This window comes from Pongo abelii, chromosome 10, assembly GCF_028885655.2.
Source record: "Pongo abelii isolate AG06213 chromosome 10, NHGRI_mPonAbe1-v2.0_pri, whole genome shotgun sequence".
Lineage (NCBI taxonomy): Eukaryota > Metazoa > Chordata > Mammalia > Primates > Hominidae > Pongo > Pongo abelii.
In genome coordinates, this window is record NC_071995.2 from 110,070,969 (window position 1) to 110,094,548 (window position 23,580).

At 52.2% G+C, this 23,580-nt stretch overlaps 1 protein-coding gene across 5 annotated transcripts in view; it reads left to right on the forward strand.

Moving 5' to 3' along the window:
• CUX2 (cut like homeobox 2) overlaps positions 1-23,580 on the forward strand; it is a 316,815-nt gene that overhangs the window by 254,409 nt on the left and 38,826 nt on the right. For 4 of the 5 annotated variants that reach the window (XM_054528252.2, XM_024257429.3, XM_054528246.2 and 1 more), the window contains 12 exons: positions 2,347-2,481; positions 4,404-4,527; positions 6,299-6,375; positions 7,425-7,491; positions 9,414-9,462; positions 15,205-15,309; positions 17,905-18,096; positions 18,183-18,241; positions 19,289-19,337; positions 19,430-19,529; positions 20,947-21,588; positions 23,018-23,119. In XM_054528252.2, coding sequence (XP_054384227.1) covers positions 2,347-2,481; positions 4,404-4,527; positions 6,299-6,375; positions 7,425-7,491; positions 9,414-9,462; positions 15,205-15,309; positions 17,905-18,096; positions 18,183-18,241; positions 19,289-19,337; positions 19,430-19,529; positions 20,947-21,588; positions 23,018-23,119 — 1,701 coding nt within the window. The remainder of the gene's footprint in view (positions 1-2,346; positions 2,482-4,403; positions 4,528-6,298; positions 6,376-7,424; positions 7,492-9,413; positions 9,463-15,204; positions 15,310-17,904; positions 18,097-18,182; positions 18,242-19,288; positions 19,338-19,429; positions 19,530-20,946; positions 21,589-23,017; positions 23,120-23,580) is intronic. The other variant, XM_054528247.2, reaches the window with a different exon arrangement.

Below are 23,580 nucleotides of genomic sequence, written 5' to 3' on the forward strand. Positions count from 1 at the left end.
GCCATACTCTGTCTCAAAAAAAGAAAAAAGGAAAAAAGAAAATTCTGGGGGAGGGACCAGGAAGAGAAAGGGCTTCCATGCATTAGAAAGAACTGAACCAGACTAGGCCCCTTGGTCTATATCCAGGACCCTGGCTTTCCTGGGTGCCATGGACACCATCTGCACCTGCTGGGGCTGTCAAGAGCAGGCACTAGGACAGGAGGCCTTTGTGATATCAAGGCAAGAGACCCCAGATTCGAGTCTCACATCTACCTTTCAGCAAGTCACCTGGTTTCTCTGAGCCTCAGTTTCCTCATCTGTGAAAATGCCTTGGATCCAAGCCAGCCTCCAGGGGATGTCGTGAGGATGCTGGCAAGCCAGTCCTGTGCATGGGTTTTGTAGCCTGGAAGGTGCCAACACACCTCTGAGATGATCCACGTTTCTTAGTCCCTGCCCTAGATGGGGACTCGGGGACAGCGTCCTGGAAGAAGTGAGGCAGGACTCCAGAGTGTAAGGAAGCGGATGTGCTTACGGTGTGAAGGGCTGGGAGAGGGAACCGAATTCCAGGCAGAAGGACCTGCACGTTCCTCACCTTTGAGTGATTGGGAAATTGGTGGACATCTTACATCTAGATGTGTGTTTTGCCCCCGAAAAAGCCATTAACCAACAACGTGTGTCACAAATGATGGTGTCACCAGGTCCACCAAGAAGCACACCAAGGATTACATGGGAGAGGATGTTGGTGCAAAATAGGAATGCAGGGAGCGGGAAGGCTGGGAGAGCTCGCAGAGAGGTGGGGCAGCTGCCTGGGAGCATCTAGACCCCCACACAGCTACAGAAGTGCTGGGCGAGGCCATGGGGGCGTCATCACTCCAAAGTCAACCCTCAGAGCAGTCCCACCTCAGTATCCCCGCTGCACACAGGCATGGTCAGCGGAGGCCATGGGAAGGTTGGCCTCAGAGTGATGGATCTCAGAGCAGCAGCCAGATCCTTGCTCAGTGCCCCTCACTGTAGTTGGAGGTCTGCAAGGCACAGTCTCAAAGTGCCACAGATGGTGTCATAAAATCAAGAAAATGCAATGAAGCCAGGGCAACATGGTGAGACTTGTCTCTACAAGAAAATACAAAAATTAGCTGGGCATCGCGGTGCACACCCTTGATCCCAGCCACTCGGGAGGCTGAGGCAGGATCACTTGAACAGAATCTCACTCTGTTGCTGAGGCTGGGGTACAGTGATGCAGTCTCCACTCTCTGCAGCCTCGACCTCCCAGGCTCAAGTGATCCTCCCACCTCAGCCTTCTGAGTAACTGGGACTACAGGCATGTGCCACCATGCCCAGCTAATTATATTTTATTTTATTTTATTTTATTTTATTTTATTTTATTTTGAGACAGAGCCTTACTCTGTCCCCCAGGCTAGAGTGCAGTGGTGCCATCTCAGCTCACTGCAACCTCTGTTTCCCGGGTTCCAGTGATGCCTCTGCCTCAGCCTCCCAAGTAGCTGGGATTACAGGTGCCCACCACCACACCTAGCTAATTTTTGTATTTTTACCAGCAACGGGGTTTCACCATATTGGTCAGGTTGGTCTCGAACTCCTGACCTCAGGTGATCCACCCGCCACGGCCTCCCAAAGTACTGGGATTACAGGCATGAGCCACTGCGCCCAGACTATTTTTTAAATCTTTTTGCAGAGATGAGATCTTGCCATGCTGCCCAGGCTAGTGTTGAACTCCTGGGCCCAAGTGATCCTCCCACCTCGGCCTCCCAAATTGCTGGGATTACAGGCGTTAGCCACTGCACTCAGCCAACCTTTTTTTTTTTTTTTTTTTTGAGACGGAGTCTTGCTCTATCGCCCAGGCTGGAGTGCAGTGGCATGATCTCAGCTCACTGTAATCTCCACCTCCTGGGTTCAAGCGATTCTCCTGCTTCAGCCTCCCGAATAGCTGGGACTACAAGCATGCGCCACCATGCCCGGCTAATTTTTTTGTATTTTTAGCAGAGACGGGGTTTCACCGTGTTGGTCAGGCTGGTCTTGAACTCCTGACCTCAAATGATCCGCCTACCTTAGCCTCCCAAAGTGCTGGGGTTACAGGCATGAGCCACTGCACCCGGCCTGGCCGACTATTATTATCGTTAGTATTATTCCCAGCTGGGCAGGAATACCCACACCCTGGAGATAGCAGGTGCTCCCCTGAACAAGTACCTGGACAAGCCTGCTCCCTTGTAGAGCAGAAAGTCCATGCTACTTCCTGTAAGCCAGCGGGGTGACTCCAGTGGCTCCTGTGGGACCTGCCAGGCCCTGCACCCACAGCCCGGGTGTCCCTATCCATCAGGCCCTCACCATCCCTGTCTTTCTCTCCCTGCACAGACCCCGTGCCTGTGTTTGAGGCGGCGCGCAGCCTAGACGACAGACTGCAGCCCCCCAGCTTTGACCCCAGTGGGCAGCCCCGGCGAGACCTCCACACTTCGCGGAAGAGGAACCCCGAGCTCCTCAGCCCCAAAGGTACTGATAAGGCCTTCTCGGAGCGTCTACAATAAACAACCAGGCTGCAGATCTTCAGAGCCAAACTCAGCCAGCCTTGTTGCGGGGTGGCTGGGGCAGGGAACTGGGCAGGTGAAGGCCTTTGGTAACCATCTAGTTCCTGGGTGTATATTGATCCTGGCACTGGAAATGCAGTTGGGAGTAAAAGAGAAAAATCCTGCCTGTGTGGTGATGATCTTCTAGAAAGGGAGACTGTCAGTGAACAAATTAGTAAGACTCATAGTGTGGCAGGTGGAGAGAAAAGTCAAGAGACCCGTTCAGGTTCCCACCCTCCATGGCCAGCCCCAAAGCACCCTCTGCCCCAGTGATGAATTCAGCACCAAAAGCACCCACCAAGCCCTGGGATGAGGGCTTGCCGAGGTGGACATGATGCAGGTGAGGCCAGTGATGGCTGAGTGTCCACATGTGCGCCCTCCACAGTAGGGAGGGGAAAATGGTCTGGCTATCCTTCAGTAAGTAAAACATAGGCTCACCACATGACCTGGCAGCACCATGGCTAGGTGTGGACCCCAGAGAATTGAAAACATGGGCTCAAAACAGTGTACACAAACGTACATGGCAGCGTTACTCATAACAGCAAAAGCAGAAACAACTCAAGTGGCTTTCAACAGCTGAATGAACAAACAAAATATCCATAGAATGGAATATTACTCGCCCATGAAAAGGAAGGAAGCACTGATCCATGCTACAACATGGATGAATTTTGAAAACATGGTGCTGGCCGAGCGCAGTGGCTCACGCCTGTAATCCCAGCACTTTGGGAAGCCAAGGTGGGTGGATCACAAGGTCAGGAGTTCCAGACCAGCCTGACCAACATGGTGAAACCCTGTCTCTACTAAAAATACAAAAATTCACTGGGTGTGGTGGCTCACACCTGTAATCCCAGCTACTAGGGAGGCTTAGGCAGGAGAATTGCCTGAACCTGGGAGGCAGAGGTTGCAGTGAGCCAAGATCACACCACTGCACTCCAGCCTGGGTGACAGAGCAAGACTCCGTCTCAAAAAATAAATAAAAAGAAAACATGGTGCTGAGTGGAAGATGCCAGACAGGAAAGGCCACATAATGTACCATTCTGTTGGTGTGAAATGTCAAAACAGGCAAATCCGTAGAGACAGAAAGGAGATTGGTCGTTGCCTAGGGCTGGAGGAAGGGGAATGGGGAGTTGTTTAATGGGTATGAGGGGTTTCCTTTTGGGGCAGTGACAGTGTTCTGGAATTAGTGGTGATGGCTTCACAAAATTGTGAATATACTAAATGTCACTGCAAAATGGTGGTTAAAATAGTGAATTTTGGCCAGGTGCATTGGCTCACGCCTCTAATCCCAGCACTTTGGGAGGCCAAGACGGGCAGATCACTTGAGGTCAGGAGTTCAAGACCAGCCTGGACAACATGGTAAAACCCCATCTCTACTAAACATACAAAAATTAGCCGAGCGTGGTGGCAGGCACCTATAATTCCAGGTACTCGGGAGGCTGAGGCAGAAGAATCGCTTGAACCCAGGAGGCAGAGGCTGCAGTGAGCTGAGATTGTGCCACTGCACTCGCAGTCCAGCCTGGGCAACAGAGCAAGACCCCATCTCAAAAAAAAAAAAAAGTGAATTTTATGTGATGTATATTTTACTACAATTTTAAAAGTATAATAAAGCAGGCCACGGAGGCATGAGCAGGCAAAAGAAGGTCTGCGTGTGCTGACACTGGTGCCACAGTGGAAATGACCTGTGTGCTGAGGACATGCGGCCCGCAGGGCCCCACAGCTGCGCTCTCTCCAAGGCCCAAGTTTGGGAAATTGATCGCAATCGATGATCGATCCGGTTTACAGAAAGCGGCTCTGGCTGTCACGTTGCTCTCTTGGCAATGGGGGTTTTCCCTCTTTTTCTCCCTGCAGAGCAGAGAGAGGGGACGTCGCCTGCCGGGCCCACGCTGACCGAGGGAAGCCGCCTCCCAGGCATTCCCGGGAAAGCCCTCCTGACAGAAACCTTGCTGCAGAGAAATGAGGCGGAAAAACAAAAGTGAGGAAGAGAGGGTGGGTGGGAGGGAGGAAGGAATGGGCAGGGCTCCTGCTGCCCCACCTGGCTGGGTCGTGGACAGGGAAAGTCTCCTACCAGAATCCAGATGCAGGCTGGAGACCGAGATGAGAAAGGGCCGAGGGCTTTGGACTCCAGCTGGATCTGGGTTCAAGTTCCACCACAGGAACTCAGTGGCCAGCTCTGGGCAAGTCACATCATCCTCTGAGCCTCAATTTCCCTACCTCAGAAATGGGGCTAAGGGTGATCCATTCCTCAGCATTCTCTAGAGAAACTGAACTGGTAGGATTTTTTAAATGATTAAGACATGTATTCCTAGGACTTAGCTTATGCAGTTGTGGGAGCTGCCAGGTACAAAATTGGTAGAGCAGGAGTTGGTGCTGCAATCTTTTTAAATTTTATTTTACAATAATTATAATGTTTTAGAGATGGGATCTTGCTCTGTAACTCAGGCTGGAGTGCAAAGGCACAATTATAGCCCACTGCAGCCTGTAATACTGACACTTTGGGAAGCCGAGGCAGGAGGATTGCTTGAGGCCAAGAGTTCAAGACCAGCCTGGGCTACAGAGCTGGAGTGCAGTGGTGCAATCTTGGCTCACTGCAAACTCCACCTTCCGGGTTTAAGCAATTCTCCTGCCTCAGCCTCCCGAGTAGCTGGGATTACAGGTGTGCACTACCACACCTGGCTAATTTTTTTATTTTTAGCAAAGACAGGATTTCACCAAGTTGGCCAGGATAGTATCAAAATCCTGACCTCAAGTGATCCTCCTGCCTTGGCCTCCCAAAGTGCTGGGATTACAGGTGTGAGTCCATGTGCCCATATATATATGCACATTTTTTTTTTTAATTAGCCAAGCATGGTGGCGTGCACCTGTGGTCCCAGCTACATGTGAGGCTGAGGCAGAGCAGAGGATCACTTGAGCCCAGGTGGTCGAGGCGTAGTGAGCTATGATTGCACCACTGCACTCCAGCCTGGGCAACAGAGCAAGACCCCATCTTTAAAAAAAAAAAAAAAAAGGCAAACGGGCCGGGCATGGTGGCTCATGCCTGTAATCCCAGCACTTTGAGAGACTGAGGCAGGTGGATCACTTGAGGTCGGCAGTTTGAGACCAGCCTGACCAACATGGTGAAACCCTGTCTCTACTAAAATTACAAAAATTAAGCTGTGTGTGGTGGCGGGCGCCTGCAATCCCAGGTCCTCAGGAGGCTTAGGCGGGAGAATTGCTTGAACCCGGGAGGCGGAGGTTGCAGTGAGCCGAGATTGGGTCACTGCACTCCAGCCTGGGCGACAGAGCGAGACTCCATCTCAAAAAAAAAAAAAAAAAAAAAAGAAAAAAGAAAACAGAGGAATTTTTCCTCCCCCAGGACAATATAAGTAACTCACAATATTGCGGAACTATTAGGGGCTGAGCACACCACTGAGCATGCTTCACAGCACCCCCTGAGGCAGACCCTATCAGAAACCCCATTTTAAAAATAAGGAAACTGAGGACTGGAAAGGTTGCTTGCTACTGTAAATTTTTGCCGCTAAAAACCCTGGCAGAAGCTAACAGGGGCAGCCATGACAGGTCCACATAGGCAGTGGAGCAGCAGGACAGACAGGTGCCTGAACGTCGTGTCTAAGGACTTGCAGAAAGACAGAGCTGCGGGTTACAGGGAGTGGGCAAGGGGTAGGAAGCAAGATGGGGCTTGACTCGGGGGCCCCAGGCAAGGCCTGTCCCTGCAGCCAGCACAAGCAGGCCTCGTCTCTCCGCAGGGGCCTTCAAGAAGTACAGATCACTTTGGCGGCCAGACTGGGGGAGGCAGAGGAGAAAATCAAAGTCCTACATTCAGGTATGTGTCGGCACCATGTGGCCCAGAGGGAGGACTGGGAGGGGACAGTAATGCTGTCAACGAGGGGTCACGGCTTGGGGTCTGCCACATCCAGGTGTTTTAGAATCAAGAATATCTTACCCAGTGGGGGAAGAAGAATCTTACCCAGTGGGGGGCCGAGCCTCTATGCCCCAGAAGCCACATTGCTGTGGAAAGAGGATTTGAGACAGAATTAATTCAGGTGATGGCCAGGCGTGGTGGCTCACACTTGTAATCCTGGCACTTTGGGAGGCTGAAGTGGGAGGGTTGCTTGAACCCCAGAGTTCGAGACCAGCCTAGGCAACATGGCAAGACCCTGTCTCTAATTAATTAATTAATTTAATACAACCCCTGCAGGGGCCAAAACGCTACAAAGCCGCCGACTTAGGGGAGGCATTGGGGAGGGGTGAGGTCTGGGGCAAACTGGAGAAATGAGGCCTCATCTAAAGAGACAGCCACTGCTTAGTACCAGCCAGGCGCTACCATATGGTCCCCTGTGGCCAGGCCCTTCCATTTTCCCAGAGAAATTAGAAATTTGGAGTTGTATCAAAAACGCCCATTCGTTGTAACACATGAATCTGTTCATTGTGTGGATCTTCCCTGTCTTCTGGCCTGCCAGCTTGGAACCTCGGGGTGGTTGAGCACATGGATGGATGGTCCTGCCCAGGTCCTGAAATGACTTAAGGGTGTTGGGGGGCTTATACCCCAGGTCATGGGGCAGACAGCACAACGCCTCCACCCCCCAACCCCAGCCTGGGTCCCCTGAGCTACCTAGGCACATGGAGAGCACTTCATCCACCCTGCACTGCCCACCCCAGCCACTGCACGTCCCTCTTACCAGCCTGAGCCCCTCTAGGAGCAGGCAATTCATTCCCTGTCACCAGTTCTGACTGAGAGAAAGATCTCCCTCACGACCGGAGCTCTCATTCTGCCTGCTGGGCTTCGCAGAAGGAGTGGGCTCCACCACCCTGGGAGGCCCAGCCCCTTCCCATTCGGAGGTGGGGCCTCACCCTGCCTCTGCTTTCTCCCAGCGCTAAAGGCTACGCAGGCAGAGCTGCTAGAGCTGCGGCGGAAATACGACGAGGAGGCAGCATCCAAGTAAGTGAGCCCTGCTGAGGTGTACCTCCTCCTTTGGACCCTCCCAGACAGGCCTCCTCCTTCTGACCCTCCAGTACTTGCCTCCTCTCTCTGACCCTCCCAGATACACCTCCTCCCTCTGACCCGCCAGTACTTGCCTCCTCCCTCTGACCCTCCAGTACTTGCCTCCTCCCTCTGACCCTCCCAGACATGCCTCCTCCCTCTGACCCTCCAGTGCTTGCCTCCTCCCTCTGACCCTCCCAGACACGCCTCCTCCCTCTGACCCTCCAGTGCTTGCCTCCTCCCTCTGACCCTCCCAGACACGCCTCCACCCTCTGGCCCTCCCAGAGAGGCCTCCTCCCTCTGACCTTCCAGTACTTGCCTCCATCCTCTGGCCCTCTCAGGCCTTCTCCCTCTGACCCTCTCAGACACGCCTTCTCCCTCTGACCCTCCCAGACAGGCCTCCTCCCTCTGACCCTCCAGTACTTGCCTCCTCCCTCTGACCCTCCCAGATATGCCTCCACCCTCTGGCCCTCCCAGACAGGCCTTCTCCCTCTGACCCTCCCAGACACGCCTCCTCCCTCTGACCCTCCCAAACACGCCTCCTCCTTCTGATCATCCCAGACACGCCTCCACCCTCTGGCCCTCCAGTACTTGCCTCCTCCTTCTGATCTCCAGGACTTACATCCTCCCTCTGTCTCTCCAGACATGCCTCTTCCCTCTGACCTCTCAGACATGCCTCCTCTTTCTGACTCTTCTCCTTCCTCTGACTCTCAGCTGGAGGCCCCCATTTCATTAAGCACCTCTGCTCCTCACCCCCAAAGGCACACAGCTGTCATTTGCTGTGCCACTCACACACCACAGCCATAAATAATGTCCTGGGACCTGGGCTGAGCGAGGGGCTGCGTGGTGGGGGCCTCCCCCTTTGCTGTGGCCCCCTGGGACTGTCCCCGCTCCCCAGCTCCACACTCCAATCCTCAGGGGCTGAGAGGCATTCACCTAAATTACTCTGGACTCAAGCGTTTCTTTAGGCTTTAAGAAATCATTCATTCTGCAAACACTTATTGAGCACCTACTGTTTATCCAGTGCTGTTCTGGGTCCTTGGAGGAAACATGAGAACATGACCCTGTCCTCAGTCAAGGAGAGGAGACAAAAACTGATGTGCAGTGATACATTTGTTCATTCACACATATTGAGCACTCACTGTATGTCCAGCACTGTTCTTGGCACATGGCAAATGCTACAAAGAGAAGAACTGGGGATGGGAAAAGAGAATGACAAGCAGGGGTGGGTCCTTTATCCAGGGTAGTCAGGGAGAACTCCTTGGAGGTGGCTTTCAGAATGAGGAGGCCATGTGAAGAAAGCAGGGAAGGGTGCTCCAGGCAGCAGGAACAGCCTGAGCCAAGGAAGGCCCTAAGCATGCATGAAGCATGTGTGTGGCCTTGAGTCACCAAGTGCTCCCCATGTGCCCCCTGCATCTCCCACCCCCTGCTAACAGAGGGGATGCCTCTCCCAAGTCCCTCCATGCTGGCAGTCTGGAGGGGGCTGGGCAGCGCAGTAAACAAGTGACCACTGGGGACGGTGCAGGGCGGCCTCCCAGGAGAGCACTGTGATCAGGGTTTTAAAGCCGGGGGCCGTTCTCTCGAGGACGGGCATTCCAGGCACCACCAGGACACAGGCTTGGAGGTGGAGTTCAGAGAGTGGCCCCTGAGGGAGAGGGGAGGCCAGGCTGCCCTGAAGAGGTGCAGTGCTGACACCCTACTCCCTTTTCCTCGAAGTCTAGGCTCTTTTCTCCCCAGCCCGATTTCTCTCCTGTAGCAAGGCTGGAAGGGAGCGCCTTCAGCCCTCCCCTGGGCTCAGGCAGGGGCTGGGGGTGTTAGGAGGGGCGGGGGCCTGGAGCTCGCCGGAAGCCCTTCCTCAGGGCCTCATCTTTGTGTCTCAGGGCAGATGAAGTCGGCCTGATCATGACCAACCTGGAGAAAGCTAATCAGGTGAGGAGGCACAGTTCCCGCCCATGGGTGCCAGAGGCTCCCTCTGTCTGGGGTGGGGGTCTCGGGCCAGATGAGGAGGAAGGGACTGAGCTTCATCAATATTTATTCAACTGTGGGTCCCGTGCATGCCAAGTGAGGGAGGCAGGAGGAGTCTGGGCCCCAAGCCCTGCCCTCTCCAAGCTCCCAGGGTGGGCCCGGGGTGGGGGTTGGGGTAGGGAATGCAGACAGACACACTTGGAAATAGAGTGCTCCAAGCAGCAACGGGTAGGAAGGGGCCACTGACCCAGACTGCGGGAGTCCAGGAAGATGTCCTAGAGGAAGGGGTGTGGAGCTAAGACCCAAAGAATAAATGACAGCGTATCTAAGCATGGATTGTAAGTGGGGCTCCTGCATCCTGCCTTCCTCCGGCTCAGACGTGCTGCCATCTGGTGGGCAGAGTCAGGCAGGACTTTAAAAGAAGAGCAGCCACAGCCAGGGGGCTCCAGCCCGGAGTCTTGCGTGCCCACCATGTTTGTCCCCCAGCTCCCTGCAGTGCCACCAGCCAGAGACATGGCCAGGAGAGGCCAGCAGGGCCTTGAGCCCTCTGTCCTTGGGCTCATCTTCCTGCCTGTGGGGTGGGAGAAGATGCCCACCCACCCTGAGGTCTGCGGGCCCGCACTGTGGCAGGGAGAGAGGTCATTTTCCCCAGGGGCAGTTAAGAGGGGCCTCTTGGAAGACACTTTGAAGCTGGGTTTCAGAGTCCTGATGCTGTCCCCTGAGGGAGGTCAGCCAGGTAGAAGGCTCAGCAGGGGCAGAGGCCCAAGGTGTGGCTCTATGGGCACAGGGTGGGGGCACTCCCTTCTACAGAGGAGACTTGGATAAAAGGGCTGATTCTATGTCCCTGGGAAGCCACCAGAAGGTGCAGGCCTGGGCTGGAAGTGCTGAGACTCTATGAGCCCCTACCCCTATAGAAGCAGTGTCCCCTAGGAGGGTCAGGAACGCCAAAGACAGGGCCAGGTTACAGTGGTGGTGGTGACCGCAGTGGCTTCCCTGAGCTTAGGTCCAGCATATTTTTCTGAAATGATCATTAAGTAAGCCCCATTTTGTATAGGCTACATAGCCTTTTTAGAATGATTTTTTGAATAGGTAATGCATTCATGTAGTTCAGAACTCAAGAAGCTACACAAGGGCCTGTCTAGGAAAGTCCAGCTCTCCTCCCAGTTCTCCTCCCCCTGCAGCAGCCTCTCTTACCAGCCCCTGGGTTCTCCTTCCAGAGATGGTCAATCCATTCACAAGCCCACGAATATATCTTTTTGTGGGGGGCAAGGGGGACAGGGTCATACTCTGTCACCCAGGCTGGAGTGCAGTGGCACAATCATGGCTCACTGTAGCCTTGACTTCCCCGGCTCAGGTGATCCTCCCACCTCAGCCTCCCAGGTAGCCAGTTAGCTGGGAACAGAGAGGCGTGTGCCACCACACCGTGCTAATTTTTTGTATTTTTTTGTAGAGATGAGGTTTCACCATGTTGCCCAGAATATATCTATTTTAACCAACGGCCTCTTTTTGTTGAGACAGGCAGGGTTTCACCTTGTCATCCTGTCTGGAGTGCATTGCTGCGATCACAGCTCACTGCAGCCTCAACCTCTGGGGCTCAAGCAATCCTCCTGCCTCAGCCCCTCAAGTAGCTGGGACTAAGGCACGTACCACCACATCCGGCTAATTTTTATATGTTTCGTAGAGATTTTTTTGCCATGTTGTCCAGGCTGATCTCAAACTCTTGAGCTCAAGCAGTCCACCCTTCTGGGCCTCCCAAAGCACTGGGATTAGAGGTGTGAGCCGCTGTGCCCAGCCACCCCTTTTAAAAACAAAATGATAATATACTATGCATACCATTGTGAACCTTACTTTTTCCCTGTCTGTATCTTTGAGCTCCTTCCGTATCAGTATAGAAAGCAGTTCCTCCTCTGTTTTACGGCTGTGTGGTGTTCCTCGGCAGGGTGCACCATCGTCTAACCCAGAGGAGGGCAAACTTTCTGTAAAGAGTCAGAGAGTAAATATTTTCAGCTGTGCAATCCATACAGTCTCTGACACAGATTTTCAACTTTGCCATTATAGCATGAAAGCATAGACAATATGTAAGTTAATGAGCATGGCTGTATTCCAATAAAACTTTATAAGAACGGGCAAGACTGCACACAATGGCTCATGCCTCTAATCCCAACACTCTGGGAGGCCGAGGTGGGATGATCACTTGAGCCCAGGAGTTTGAGACCAGCCTGGGAAACATAGGGAGACCCCATCTCTACAAAAAATTTAAAAACTATCCAGGCATGGTGGTGTACGCCTGTAGTCCCAACTACTCAGGAGTCTGAGGTGGGAGGATCACCTGAGCCCAGGGAGATGGAGGCTGCAGTGAGCTATGATCACACTACTGCACTCTAGCCTGGACAACAGTGAGACCCTATCTCAAAAAAAAAAAAAAAAAAGCCATCTTATAGTACTTGGAATAGGAAGCACTTCTAATAATGTTTCTCCTGAGTCCAGAACTAAAACCCACATATTATAGAGATGTATAGAGAAGAAAATAAATGTCACTGTATTAGGTTTTTAATCTCTGTATTTATTAATACTATTTTAATGAGGATGCTGGGGTACAGCAGATCCATATTATTACTTACAGGATAATAACCACACCAGTTTGCCCTGATTCTTACTCCTGGGGTGAGAAAATGAGAACCAGCTGTCATCCCACATGTACTTAAGTTTGTACTCTAGGCGAGGACCACCCCAATTCTGAATCTAGGTGGTTACGTAGGAGAGGGAACTTCTGAGAGAGGAAGGGAAAGAATCCACCTCCCAAGTGTCATGTGGACAGAAACAAGGATGCTGGCTATTAGCCTTTGGAATGTAAACACATCTCTGGAGGGGGAGGTAAGACTAGTACCTTTTTTTTTTTTTCTTTTCCAAGAGACAGGGTCCAGCTCTATCACCCAGACTAGAGTGCTGTGGCAAGATCCTAGCTTACTGCAGCCTCAAACTGCTGGGCTCAAGGGATCCTCCCAAGTAGCAAGGACTACAGGCTCACACCACCACACCTGTAATTTTTTCTTGTTGTTGTCAAGATGGTGCCTTGCTATGTTGCCCAAGCTGGTCTCAAACTCATGGTCTCAAGCAATCCTCTCACAGTCCTGGAATTACAGGCATGAGCCACCATGCCTAGCCCCAGCTAATTGCTTTAAAACCCAGCTTTACTGTTCAGGGGCTGTCTCCATGATGTGGGTCTCACCTACCCTTGATGTCTAAACACATAAACCTCCAGGGAAGGAAACCTCTGGGGTTCTCAGTAGCTAATCAGCCATGAGTTGAATTTTCAAGGCTTGTCCTTTAGTCCAGATCTCAACTTTCAATCAGATATGCTCAGAGTGCCCTAACTGTACAGAAACATAAAAATATTTCCTTTACAGTCCCACACACCAGGAAACTCTTCCTAAAACAAAATTGACTTGAACTATGTCTGGAACAAGGCAAGATACGTATAAATAAATAATAAATTCAAATGTGAACATGAATGTGTGTGGGTCTCAATATGCATACATTGGGCATAGCGTCCTGATTGTCAAGGTCATTATGTAGTTAAACATAATCACTATGACCTGCATTACCAGCCAAAGGCAAAAATATAGCCACAGCTCTTTTAATTCTCTAAGTAATGGCTCAAGTAATATACCCTCATGATGTTAACAAAGTTAACCAATTATTGATGCATTTATATGTGCCAGGCACCAAGCAAAGATATCTACCAAATTGTATTTGGCCAAACCACTTCATTTGCAGAACAACCCTATGAGATAGTTGCCTTTATAATCCCCATTTTATTAATAGGGAAACCGAGGCTGGGAAGATGAAGCCTCTTGCCTAAGATCGCATAACCGGAAAGTTGCAAAGTCAGAATGTGAGCCCAGATTTCTCTCCAAAGCCACAAGATTAAATGTATTAACATTTGAGTGCTTCCTTCAAGGTAGAAATTTTTGAAGAGTTAAGATCTACCAGCTGGGTGTGGTGGCTCATGCCTGTAATCCCAGCACTTTTGGGAGGCCGAGGTGGGTGGATTGCTTGAGCCCAGGAGTTAGAGACCAGCCTGGCCAACATGGAAAAACCCCGTCTCTACTAAAAATACAAAAAGTAGACAGACCTGGTGGCACACACCTGTAATCCCAGCTACTCAGGAGGCTGAGGCAGGAGAATTGCTTGAACCCAGGAGGTGGAGGTTGCAGTGAGCCAAGATCGCGCCACTGCACTCCAGCCTGGGCAACAAAGCAAGACTGTCTTAAAAAAGAAAAAGAAAAAGAAATCTACCAGCTGGGCACAATAGCTCATGCCTGTAATCCCAGCACTTTGGGAAGCCAAGGCAAGTGGGTTGCTTGAACCCAGGAGTTCAAGACCAGCCTAGCCAACATGGCAAAACCCGTCTCTACTAAAACTACAAAAATTAACCAGTCATGGTGGTGCACACCTGTAATCCCAGTTACTCAGGAGGCTGAGTTGGGAGGATCAATTGAGCCCGGGAGTTGGAGGTTGCTGTGAGCCCTGATTGCACCACTGCACTCCAGCCTGGGTGACAGAGTGAGGCCCTGTCTCAAAAAAAAAAAACATATATATATATATAATATATATATATATATATAATATATATAATATATATATATATATAATATATATAATATATATATATATATATATAATATATATAATATATATATATATAATATATATAATATATATATATATATATATAATATATATATACACCATAGACCCAGTTGAGTGAACTGCTGCATTCTGATTTTAACCACTCAAAACCTCTTTGTGTTAGATGTTTTCATTGCCCCCCATTTCAAAAAGAGAAACTGAGCTGGGCACGATGGCTCACTCCTGTAATCCCAGCACTTTGGGAGGCTGAAGTGGGCGGATCACCTGAGGTCAGGAGTTCAAGACCAGCCTGGCCAACATGGTGAAACCCCATCTCTACTAAAAATACAAAAAATAGCTGGGTGTGGTGGTATGCACCTGTAATCCCAGCTACTTGGGAGGCTGAGGCAGGAAAATCTCGTGAACCCAGGAGGGGGAGCTTGCAGTGAGCCAAGGTTGTGCCACTGCACTCCAGCCTGGGTGACAGAGTGAGACTCCATCCCAAAAAAAAAAAAAAAAAGAAAAGAAACTGAGACCCAGGGAGAGGAAGTGACTTGCCCAGGGGCTGCAATAGCCTGTGGCCTGGAAAAGCACCTTTGCAGATGCTGTGTCTGGGACTCATTCCGTACCAGGTGGCAGAAGTGTTGGAACAGCTCTTGCCTTCAGACTAGCCAGGCCTGAAGTTAATGTGGCAGACAGAAGTATCTAGAAATGTGTGAAAACCTGCTAGTCCCACCCAGACAGCCTCTCTCATCCTGCCTTCATAGAGCAGGAATGTTCTGACTCCTCTGGGGGTCCCGGGCACCCCACGAGAACCCAGAACCTCCTCAGAGGGGCATTTCTTCCTGTCCTCTCAGCTCAGGAGTAACCCCAGAGGCTGCTATTTCTTGTCCCCAGCCCAGACAGGGCTCTGTGACTGGTCTTCATAGCTCCAGGACAGGGTCCAGAACTAGGAAGGCAGGACCTGAGGCCCTTGGAGGTCTGCCTCCCCAACCCCTGCCTGAAACAGTGCAGGTAGAAGGCAGAAGTGCAGAGTGGGCTCACCTCTTGCCCACACTGTCCCCTTCTCCCCAGCGAGCTGAGGCTGCCCAGCGGGAGGTGGAAAGTCTCCGGGAACAGCTGGCCTCTGTCAACAGCTCCATCCGCCTGGCTTGCTGCTCTCCCCAGGGGCCCAGTGGGGTAAGGATGGGGTTGGGGAAGTGAGCAGGGAGGGCAGAGGGAAAGATCGGGAATGGCTGAGTTTGCAGGTTTCAGCATGTGGGTGACACTTTGTGGTTGATTGCGTGCATCCATTTGAAACTGGGAGTGTGAATGTGTGTGGGTCTCTGTGCATACAGTGAGCGTAATCACTATGACCTGCTACACCAGCTGAGGATAAAAATACAGCTACAGTTCTTTACTTTTCAAGCCCACGTTTCCATATACCCTTTATTACCAGGAGTTCCGGTATCTTCCTTTGGAGGCCTCCCTTACCCGCCAGTTGTCCAAGAATGCCAGGAACTTCCTCAGACCAAAGATGGTTCTGATTTCCAGATGCACCAGCAAAGACATGGGGGAGAGGGAGTTTGAGGCAATACAACAGTGTGCACTTTTGGTGGAGGCCACCAGGTGTCGCTGTTGAACACTGGTCATAGCAGCTTTGTGGATGCCTGGGATGGTGATGCCCTTGCTGGTTTTCAGTCCCAAAACTGGGTACTTTTAGGAGTGTGAGCCAGCCAACATATCAATAGGCAGTCATCACCAGGACTGCAGTGGGGCCACATACCAAGATAAAATTTAACATTTATACTCAGCCATTGGTTTCCAAAGCATGCCAGGTGATTCTAGGGGGATTTCCCACCCTAGCTGCATGCTGTGAAGAGCCAGTCTTCGGTGATCAACCCTAAGGTTCTTGTGTTAGGCCTGATTAATCAATTCATCTTTCTCTTTCCTCCTGGTTGGTGCCTCTTTGGGGTCCTAGTGTCATTTCTTGACAAGAGACTTTCATCAAGGCCACCCCAACCTACCCTTCTGTCCTATATTAGCAGTCTCCATCCTGGCTCTCCCAGAGAGCCTTGGGTTTATTATGTGAATTGGTCTGCCTTATTTCCAGATCTCTACGTACCGAGGGGTGAGATTCATGATTCCTTACATAATAACAGGTCTGCTCCAGGGTGACTTCCCTCTCCATCCATGAACCTGAACTTGCGAGCATAATTTTCACTTCACCTGACACCCACATATACAGGCCCAGGTGTCTATGTCTCTCTTTCTGTTTGAATATTGGAATGAGTCTCTATGAATGTGTTACTGTGTATGTGTGTCTCTACTTGTGACCTTTGGGCAACTGACTGCATTCTTAATCTGACTGTGCCTGTTTCCTCATCTGTACAAGTAACATCTACTTTATAGGGTTATTAAAAGGATTACATGAGTCAGGCTTGGTGGCACATGCCTGTAGTCCCAGCCACTTAGGAGGCTGAGGCAGGAGGATCACTTGAGCCCAGGAGTTTGAGTCCAGCCTGGGCAACACAGCAAGAACCTGTTTCTGAAAAAAAAAAGGATTATGTGTAAAGTGCCTAAAATGGAGCTTGGGTCATTGTATACGCTCACTAAGTACTTGATGCTACTGTTATAATTATTAATGTGTCTTTGGTGTGTCTGGGGTGTTTTTGCTCATGAGAGCATGTGGCTTCTTTGAGCACGTGCGTGTCTGTTGTGTGTGATGATGTGTCCTTGTGAGTGTCTCTCTTTGATGCGTGTGTATTTGTGTGTGTGTGTCAGCATATTTGGGAAAGTGCATGTGTTAGTGTGTGCTATGGCTATAGGTGTGTCCCTGTGTGTCAGCCTGTGTCTGTTTCCCAGGAGATTCTGTGTGTGTCCATGTGCCTGGGTGACGGCATAACACAGAGAGAGTGAACACAGGAGAGAGAGGCTGTGTGGAGAGAGATGGAGAGTGAGAGCCCATGAGGATGCCTCAGAGGAATTTGCCAATGGTTCTTAATTAACCCCCATGGAACCCGGCAAATGCCTGTGCTAATCAGCCCCAGGGAACTTTGCTGGTTTGGGGAGTGTGCTTTTCTGAGCACAACAGTGGCACTCGATGCTAATTAATTTAATGTATTAATGGCATCCGCTTCCTGTTTTAATTGGCATTTATCTCCATGGAAGAAAGCTGGGGTTGGGTTGGGGCTTTTTGTTTGTCTTTTTTTTTTTAATGTTTCTTAGATTTATTTGTAACTAAGCCTGACATCAGCCTGACTTCAGGTTCCTCAAACAGCAACCTCTCCATCTTCATCCAGGACAGAGGGGCCATTTCCTAAAATGTGGAGAAGCCATGGGTCTTGAGGCTATCAGCAAATTAGGTGGAGGAAGGAGCCGCCCATAACGTGGTCTGTGGCACCAAGATGTCAAGTCTAATCCTGAGGGTCCCTTATTGCCTAGAATGGGGACATCCCCCTGGAGTAGGAGCCAGACCTGAGAAAGAAACTCAAACTTTTACCTATGCTGTTTCCTCTGGTGCGAGCGCCCAATCCCCAACCCCAGCTGACTACTTCCTTTTGTCATGGCTATTCTTTTTTAATAAATCTTTTAATCAAAGTGTAACTTAATACATAAGGAAAAGTGTACAAGTCATAATTATACAGCAGTTTGAATTTTTCAACACAAGCACACCCCATACCATCATCCAGATCAACAAATTTGCATTCCGCTTGGGATTCAGGGGTGGGGAGGCCAGACCTGTGGACCCCCGTCCCTCACCTCTCAGCCCCTCAAAGACCCCTTTGCCTGCAGGATAAGGTGAACTTCGCTCTGTGCTCGGGCCCTCGGCTGGAGGCTGCGCTGGCCTCCAAGGACAGGGAGATCCTGCGGCTGCTGAAGGACGTGCAGCACCTCCAGAGCTCGCTGCAGGAGCTGGAGGAGGCATCTGCCAACCAGATCGCCGACCTGGAGCGGCAGCTCACGGCCAAGTCCGAGGCCATAGAAGTGGGTCCTGGGGAGGAGGCAGGCGGGCAGGCAGCCCCATGCAGAAGCACACAGACCAGCCTCACCGTCTTTCTTTGCTCTTCTAGAAGCTGGAAGAGAAGCTCCAGGCCCAGTCTGACTATGAGGAAATTAAAACGGAGCTGAGGTACCATGTGGGGTGGGGCTCCACAGACGCCCAGCACTCTTCCCTGGCCAGGAGCTCTTGGCAAAGTTCATCATCTTCCTCCCTCCTACTAAACCCCATTTGTTCTTCTCTCCACTAACACTGTGGATATCAAACCTTAACATCCTCAGGCCGGGTGCAGTGGCTCATCCCTGTAATCCCAACACTTTGGGAGGCCCAGGCAGGAGGATCGCTTGAGGTCAGGAGTTTGAGACCAGCCTAGGCAACAATGGGGAGACCCCATCTCTGTGAGAAAAAAACAATTTTAATTAGCAAGGAGTGGTGGTGGTGCGTGCTGTAGTCCCAGCCACTCAGGAGGCTGATCTGGCCACTCAGGAGGCTGATGTGGGAGGATTGTTTGAGCCTGAGAGGTCAAGGCTGCAGTGAGCTGTGGTGGCACCACTGCACTCCAGGCTGGACAACACAGTGAGACCCTGTCTCAAAAACAAAATGGAATTCAACCATCTTCAGTCCTTTTCCATCAAGAGCTGCCTGTACGGGCAGATCACCTGAGGTCAGGAGTTCAAAACCAGCCTGGCCAACATGGCAAAACCCCGTCTCTACTAAAAATACAAAAATTAGCCAGGTGTGGTGGTGCTCACCTGTAGTCCCAGCTACTCGGGAGGCTGAGGCAGGAGAATCGCTTGAATCCGGGAGGCAGAGATCGTACCACTGCACTCCAGGCTGGGTGACAGAGTGAGACTCTGTCTCAAAGGAAAAAAAAAGCTGCCTGTAGACCATACAAGGGAACTTATTATGGGCATGGTAACTGGGAGGTGATTCATTAACCAGCTAAACTCAAGCTGGCCAGAATGGGGTCAGTTCAGGCAGCACCCCTCCAGGTAACATCACCACCTGTTAATGAGCCTGCTACTTCAGGCTGGGGTTGCAATGACTCTGGAATTAATGGGGTTCTGGGGAATGGAGCAGTCATTGTCAGGGAGGTAAGCCAGGTCAGTGCCTCTTGAAAGACCTCTCCTCCAGCCCGGGGGCTGGCTGACCTCAGACCCTCTCCACTTGCTCTGGCAGCATCCTGAAAGCCATGAAGCTGGCCTCCAGCACCTGCAGCCTCCCCCAGGTAAGTGTCCCTGCCACCATCCCTGCAGGGCAGGCGCCCCAGTGAGCCTTCCGCCCACCAGGTGCCCTCTCAACCTGCCTCTTGTCTCCTAGGGCATGGCCAAGCCTGAAGACTCACTGCTTATTGCAAAGGAGGCCTTCTTCCCCACGCAGAAATTCCTTCTGGAGAAGCCCAGCCTCCTGGCCAGCCCTGGTAGGGGAGGAGGGTACTCTGGGACTGAGGGCTGGGGCGGGGGCTGCCTGTGGGTCTCTGGCCTTCTCATGCCCAAGGACCACTGCCTTCCATGCAGGCAGGAGAGTGACAGAACAACAGGTGTGCATTGATTTGGCACCTGCTGTATGTCTGTCCTGCAGGGCGTCCGCAAACACCCACGTCACCGTTGGGGTCACACAGCTGGCTTGGGCCCTTCCAAGGCCTCCTAAAAAGTTCCACTCCCCACTGAGCCTTCTTGAGCTGCAGCGGCTTTCATGAAGAGGTCACAGGGGAACAAGCATTGTCATTACACCCCCCACAGCCAACCACTGTGGGGAGCAGGAGGCTGCAGACATGATCACCCTGTCAGCCACCCACTGACTTTTTTTTTTGAGACTGAGTCTCTCTCTGTCGCCCAGGCTGGAGTGCAGTGGTGTGATCTCAGCTCACTGCAGCCTCCGCCTCCTGGGTTCAAGCAATTCTCCTGCCTCGGCCTCCTGAGTAGCTGGGATTACAGGCATGCACCACCACACCCGGCTAATTTTTATATTTTTAGCAGAGATGGGGTTTCATCACATTGGCCAGGCTGGTCTCAAATTCCTGACCTCAGGTGATCCGCCTGCCTCAGCCTCCCAAAGTGCTGAGATTACAGGCATGAGCCACCACACCCGGCCACCCGCTGACCTTTTAGCCTTGTGACCCCAGGCAGGACTCTGTGCTGCCTCTGTTTCCTCATCCGTAAAATGGGTGTGACCTTGGGGTCCACTTCATGGGTGCCATGTAGGTCTAGTGAGTCAGCTCCAGGGTGGGTGCCCAGCAAGGGCCCATCTGCAGGTGGTGGCAAGTTCGACTTCCCGCCCCAGGCCAAGGTGCTGGGCCCGTAGCAAGTTCTCAGCTGATGCTCTTGGTGATGGGGGTGGGGCGTTCCCCAGAACTGGCATTTGGATGGGGCCTGGAAGAGTGGGAGTTGGAGAATGGAGGGGGTAGGGCAGAAACAGCCAAGGTCGGCGCTTCCAGCTGCTGGACGCCTATAGCACTGCTCCCCACCCCCACCTCCCCACCAACCCCTTCCCTCCTCCTCCTCCTTCCTTCCTCTATTTCTGACTTTCTGTCTCTATATATGTCTCTGTCTCTCTCTCTCTCTTCCCACCCAACCCTCTCCCCGCCCCTCTCTGTCATGTGGTTTTTCACTCTGTCTCTTTGTCTCTTTATCTCTCTCTCTCTCACATGTGTCTCTCTGTCTTGCTCTCCCTCTCTCTCTCTGTCTCTCTCATGTGGTTTCTCTCCCTGTCTGTCTTTCCCGTTGTCTCTCTCTGTCTCTCTCCCCCTCTGGTTCTTTTTCTCCCTGTCTCTCTCTCCCCTCATCATCGTCTTCCCCATCTGTCCGTCTGTCTGTCTGTCTGTCTGGGTGTTCTAGAGGAAGACCCATCAGAGGACGATTCCATCAAGGATTCACTGGGCACGGAGCAGTCCTACCCCTCCCCTCAGCAGCTCCCACCTCCGCCGGGGCCTGAAGACCCCCTGTCTCCCAGCCCCGGGCAGCCCCTGCTGGGCCCCAGCTTGGGGCCTGACGGCCCTCGGACTTTCTCGCTGTCCCCCTTCCCCAGCCTGGCTTCAGGGGAGAGACTGATGATGCCCCCGGCCGCCTTCAAGGGAGAGGCAGGTGGCCTGCTAGTGTTCCCCCCAGCCTTCTATGGCGCCAAGCCCCCCACAGCCCCTGCCACCCCAGCCCCTGGCCCTGAGCCACCGGTCGGTCCTGAGCCCGCGGATGGTGGTGGGGGCGGAGCGGCAGGGCCCGGGGCAGAGGAGGAGCAGCTGGACACGGCAGAGATCGCCTTCCAGGTGAAGGAGCAGCTGCTGAAACACAACATCGGGCAGCGGGTGTTTGGGCACTATGTGCTGGGGCTGTCGCAGGGCTCGGTCAGCGAGATCCTAGCCCGGCCCAAGCCCTGGCGCAAGCTCACGGTGAAGGGCAAGGAGCCCTTCATCAAGATGAAGCAGTTCCTGTCGGATGAGCAGAATGTGCTGGCGCTCAGGACCATCCAAGTGCGGCAGCGAGGTGAGTGCCCAAGAGGGCCCGTCCCTGCTGGCCACCACGCCAGGTCCAGGGCATCAGGGCTGGGGGCTGAGGACACACGCTCTGGGTTCAAAGCCCAGCTCTACCACCACCTGGCTGTGTGACCCAGGGCGAGTGACTTTGCCTGTCTGTGCCTCAGTTTCCCCTCTGTAAAAGCAGGAAATACATCCTCGCTCTCTCCTTCCTGGCCCTGGCCAGAAACAGGCTGCCCTTCCTGGGGCACTCAGGATACGGGTGATGGGAAAGGGCTCCAGGCGCTGCCCTGGCAGGTACTCACCAAGCACTTCCAAGCCTCAGTTTATACATTTGTAAGACCACCAACCTTACCAGACTTGATTTTTCAGGTAATCAGCATGAAGGGTCCCAGCTGTGGCCTCACAAATGCCTGAGTTTGAGTCCCAGCTCTTCTGTTCACCCACTGGGTGACCTCAGACAACTCCTTTCATCTGTGCCCCGGTTTCTGCATCTGTCAGCCTCCAGGAGGCACCATGAGGATTAAACGGGCATCAAGCACTGACCACAGCACCTGGCACGCAGTGCTGCTTGAGAACCGTTAGGGGCGGCGGTTGCCATAGTCATTGTCGTCGTCATTTCTTTCTTTCTTTTTTTTTTTTTTTGAGATGGAATCTCACTCTGTCACCCAGGCTGGAGTGTAGTGGCACAATCTCGGCTCACTGCAACCTCTGCCTCCTGGGTTCAAGCAATTCTGCTGTCTCAGCCTCCCTAGTAGCTGGGACTACAGTCATAACGCCACCATGCCTGGCTAATTTTTACATTTTTAGTAGAGACAGGGTTTCACCATATTGATCAGGCTGGTCTCAAACTCCTGATCTCAGGTAATCCACCCGCCTTGGCCTCCCAAAGTGCTGGGATTACAGACATAAACCACCGTACCCTATTTCTTTATTTTATTTTATTTTATTTTATTTTGAGACGGAGTCTTGTTCTGTTACTCAGGCTGGAGTGCAGTGGCACAATCTTGGCTCACTGCAACCACCACCTCCTGGGTTCAAGCGATTCTCCTGCCTCAGCCTCCTGAGTAGCTGGATTACAGATGCATGCCACCATGCTTGGCTAATTTTATATTTTTAGTAGAGACAGGATTTCACCATGTTGGCCAGGATAGCCTCAAACTCCTGACCTAAAGTGATCCTCCCACCTCGGCCTCCCAAAGTGCTGGGATTACAGGCATGAGCCACCGTGCCTGGCCTCATTATTATGATTCTTATTTCACGTCAGAATCACTCATAGGCCCACAGTTTGTTACATAGAGTAAGCAGTGGCCCTGCCATCTCACTGATGGTCTGACCCTCACTCTTCTGGGAGGAGGAAACAGCCCCCCACCCCACCAGGCTCCAGAGACTGAGCCCAACATGCAGATCCTGCCACAGATGCCTTCTTGCCTCCCCAGGCAGCATCACCCCAAGAATCCGCACGCCCGAGACGGGCTCAGACGACGCCATCAAGAGCATTCTAGAGCAGGCCAAGAAGGAGATCGAGTCGCAGAAGGGTGGTGAGTGTGACCCCTGCAGGCAAAGCCTGAGGCCCCCAGGGCCAGCTGTGAACAGGAGATGAGGCTTCGTCTACCTTTGTCCACCCCAGAGGGAATCCCAGGTGGATCAGAACCGCCAGAGGCCAGAGGGACCTGTCTAGAGCGCATGGGTAGTTGTGGCACTGCTCAGAACCCTGCCATGGTTCCATACAGCTCTCAACATAAAATCTCAACCCTTGTCCAGGCTCAGTGGCTCATGCCTGTAATCCCAGCACTTTGGGAAGCCGAGGTGGGCTGATCACCTGAGGTCAGGAGTTCAAGACCAGCCTGGCCAACATGGTAAAACCCCATCTCTACTAAAAATACAAAATTACCTGGGCATGGTGATACGCGCCTATAATCCCAGCTACTCAGGAGGCTGAGGCAGGAGAATTGCTTGAACCCGGGAGGCAGAGGTTGCAGTGAGCCAAGATCACACCACT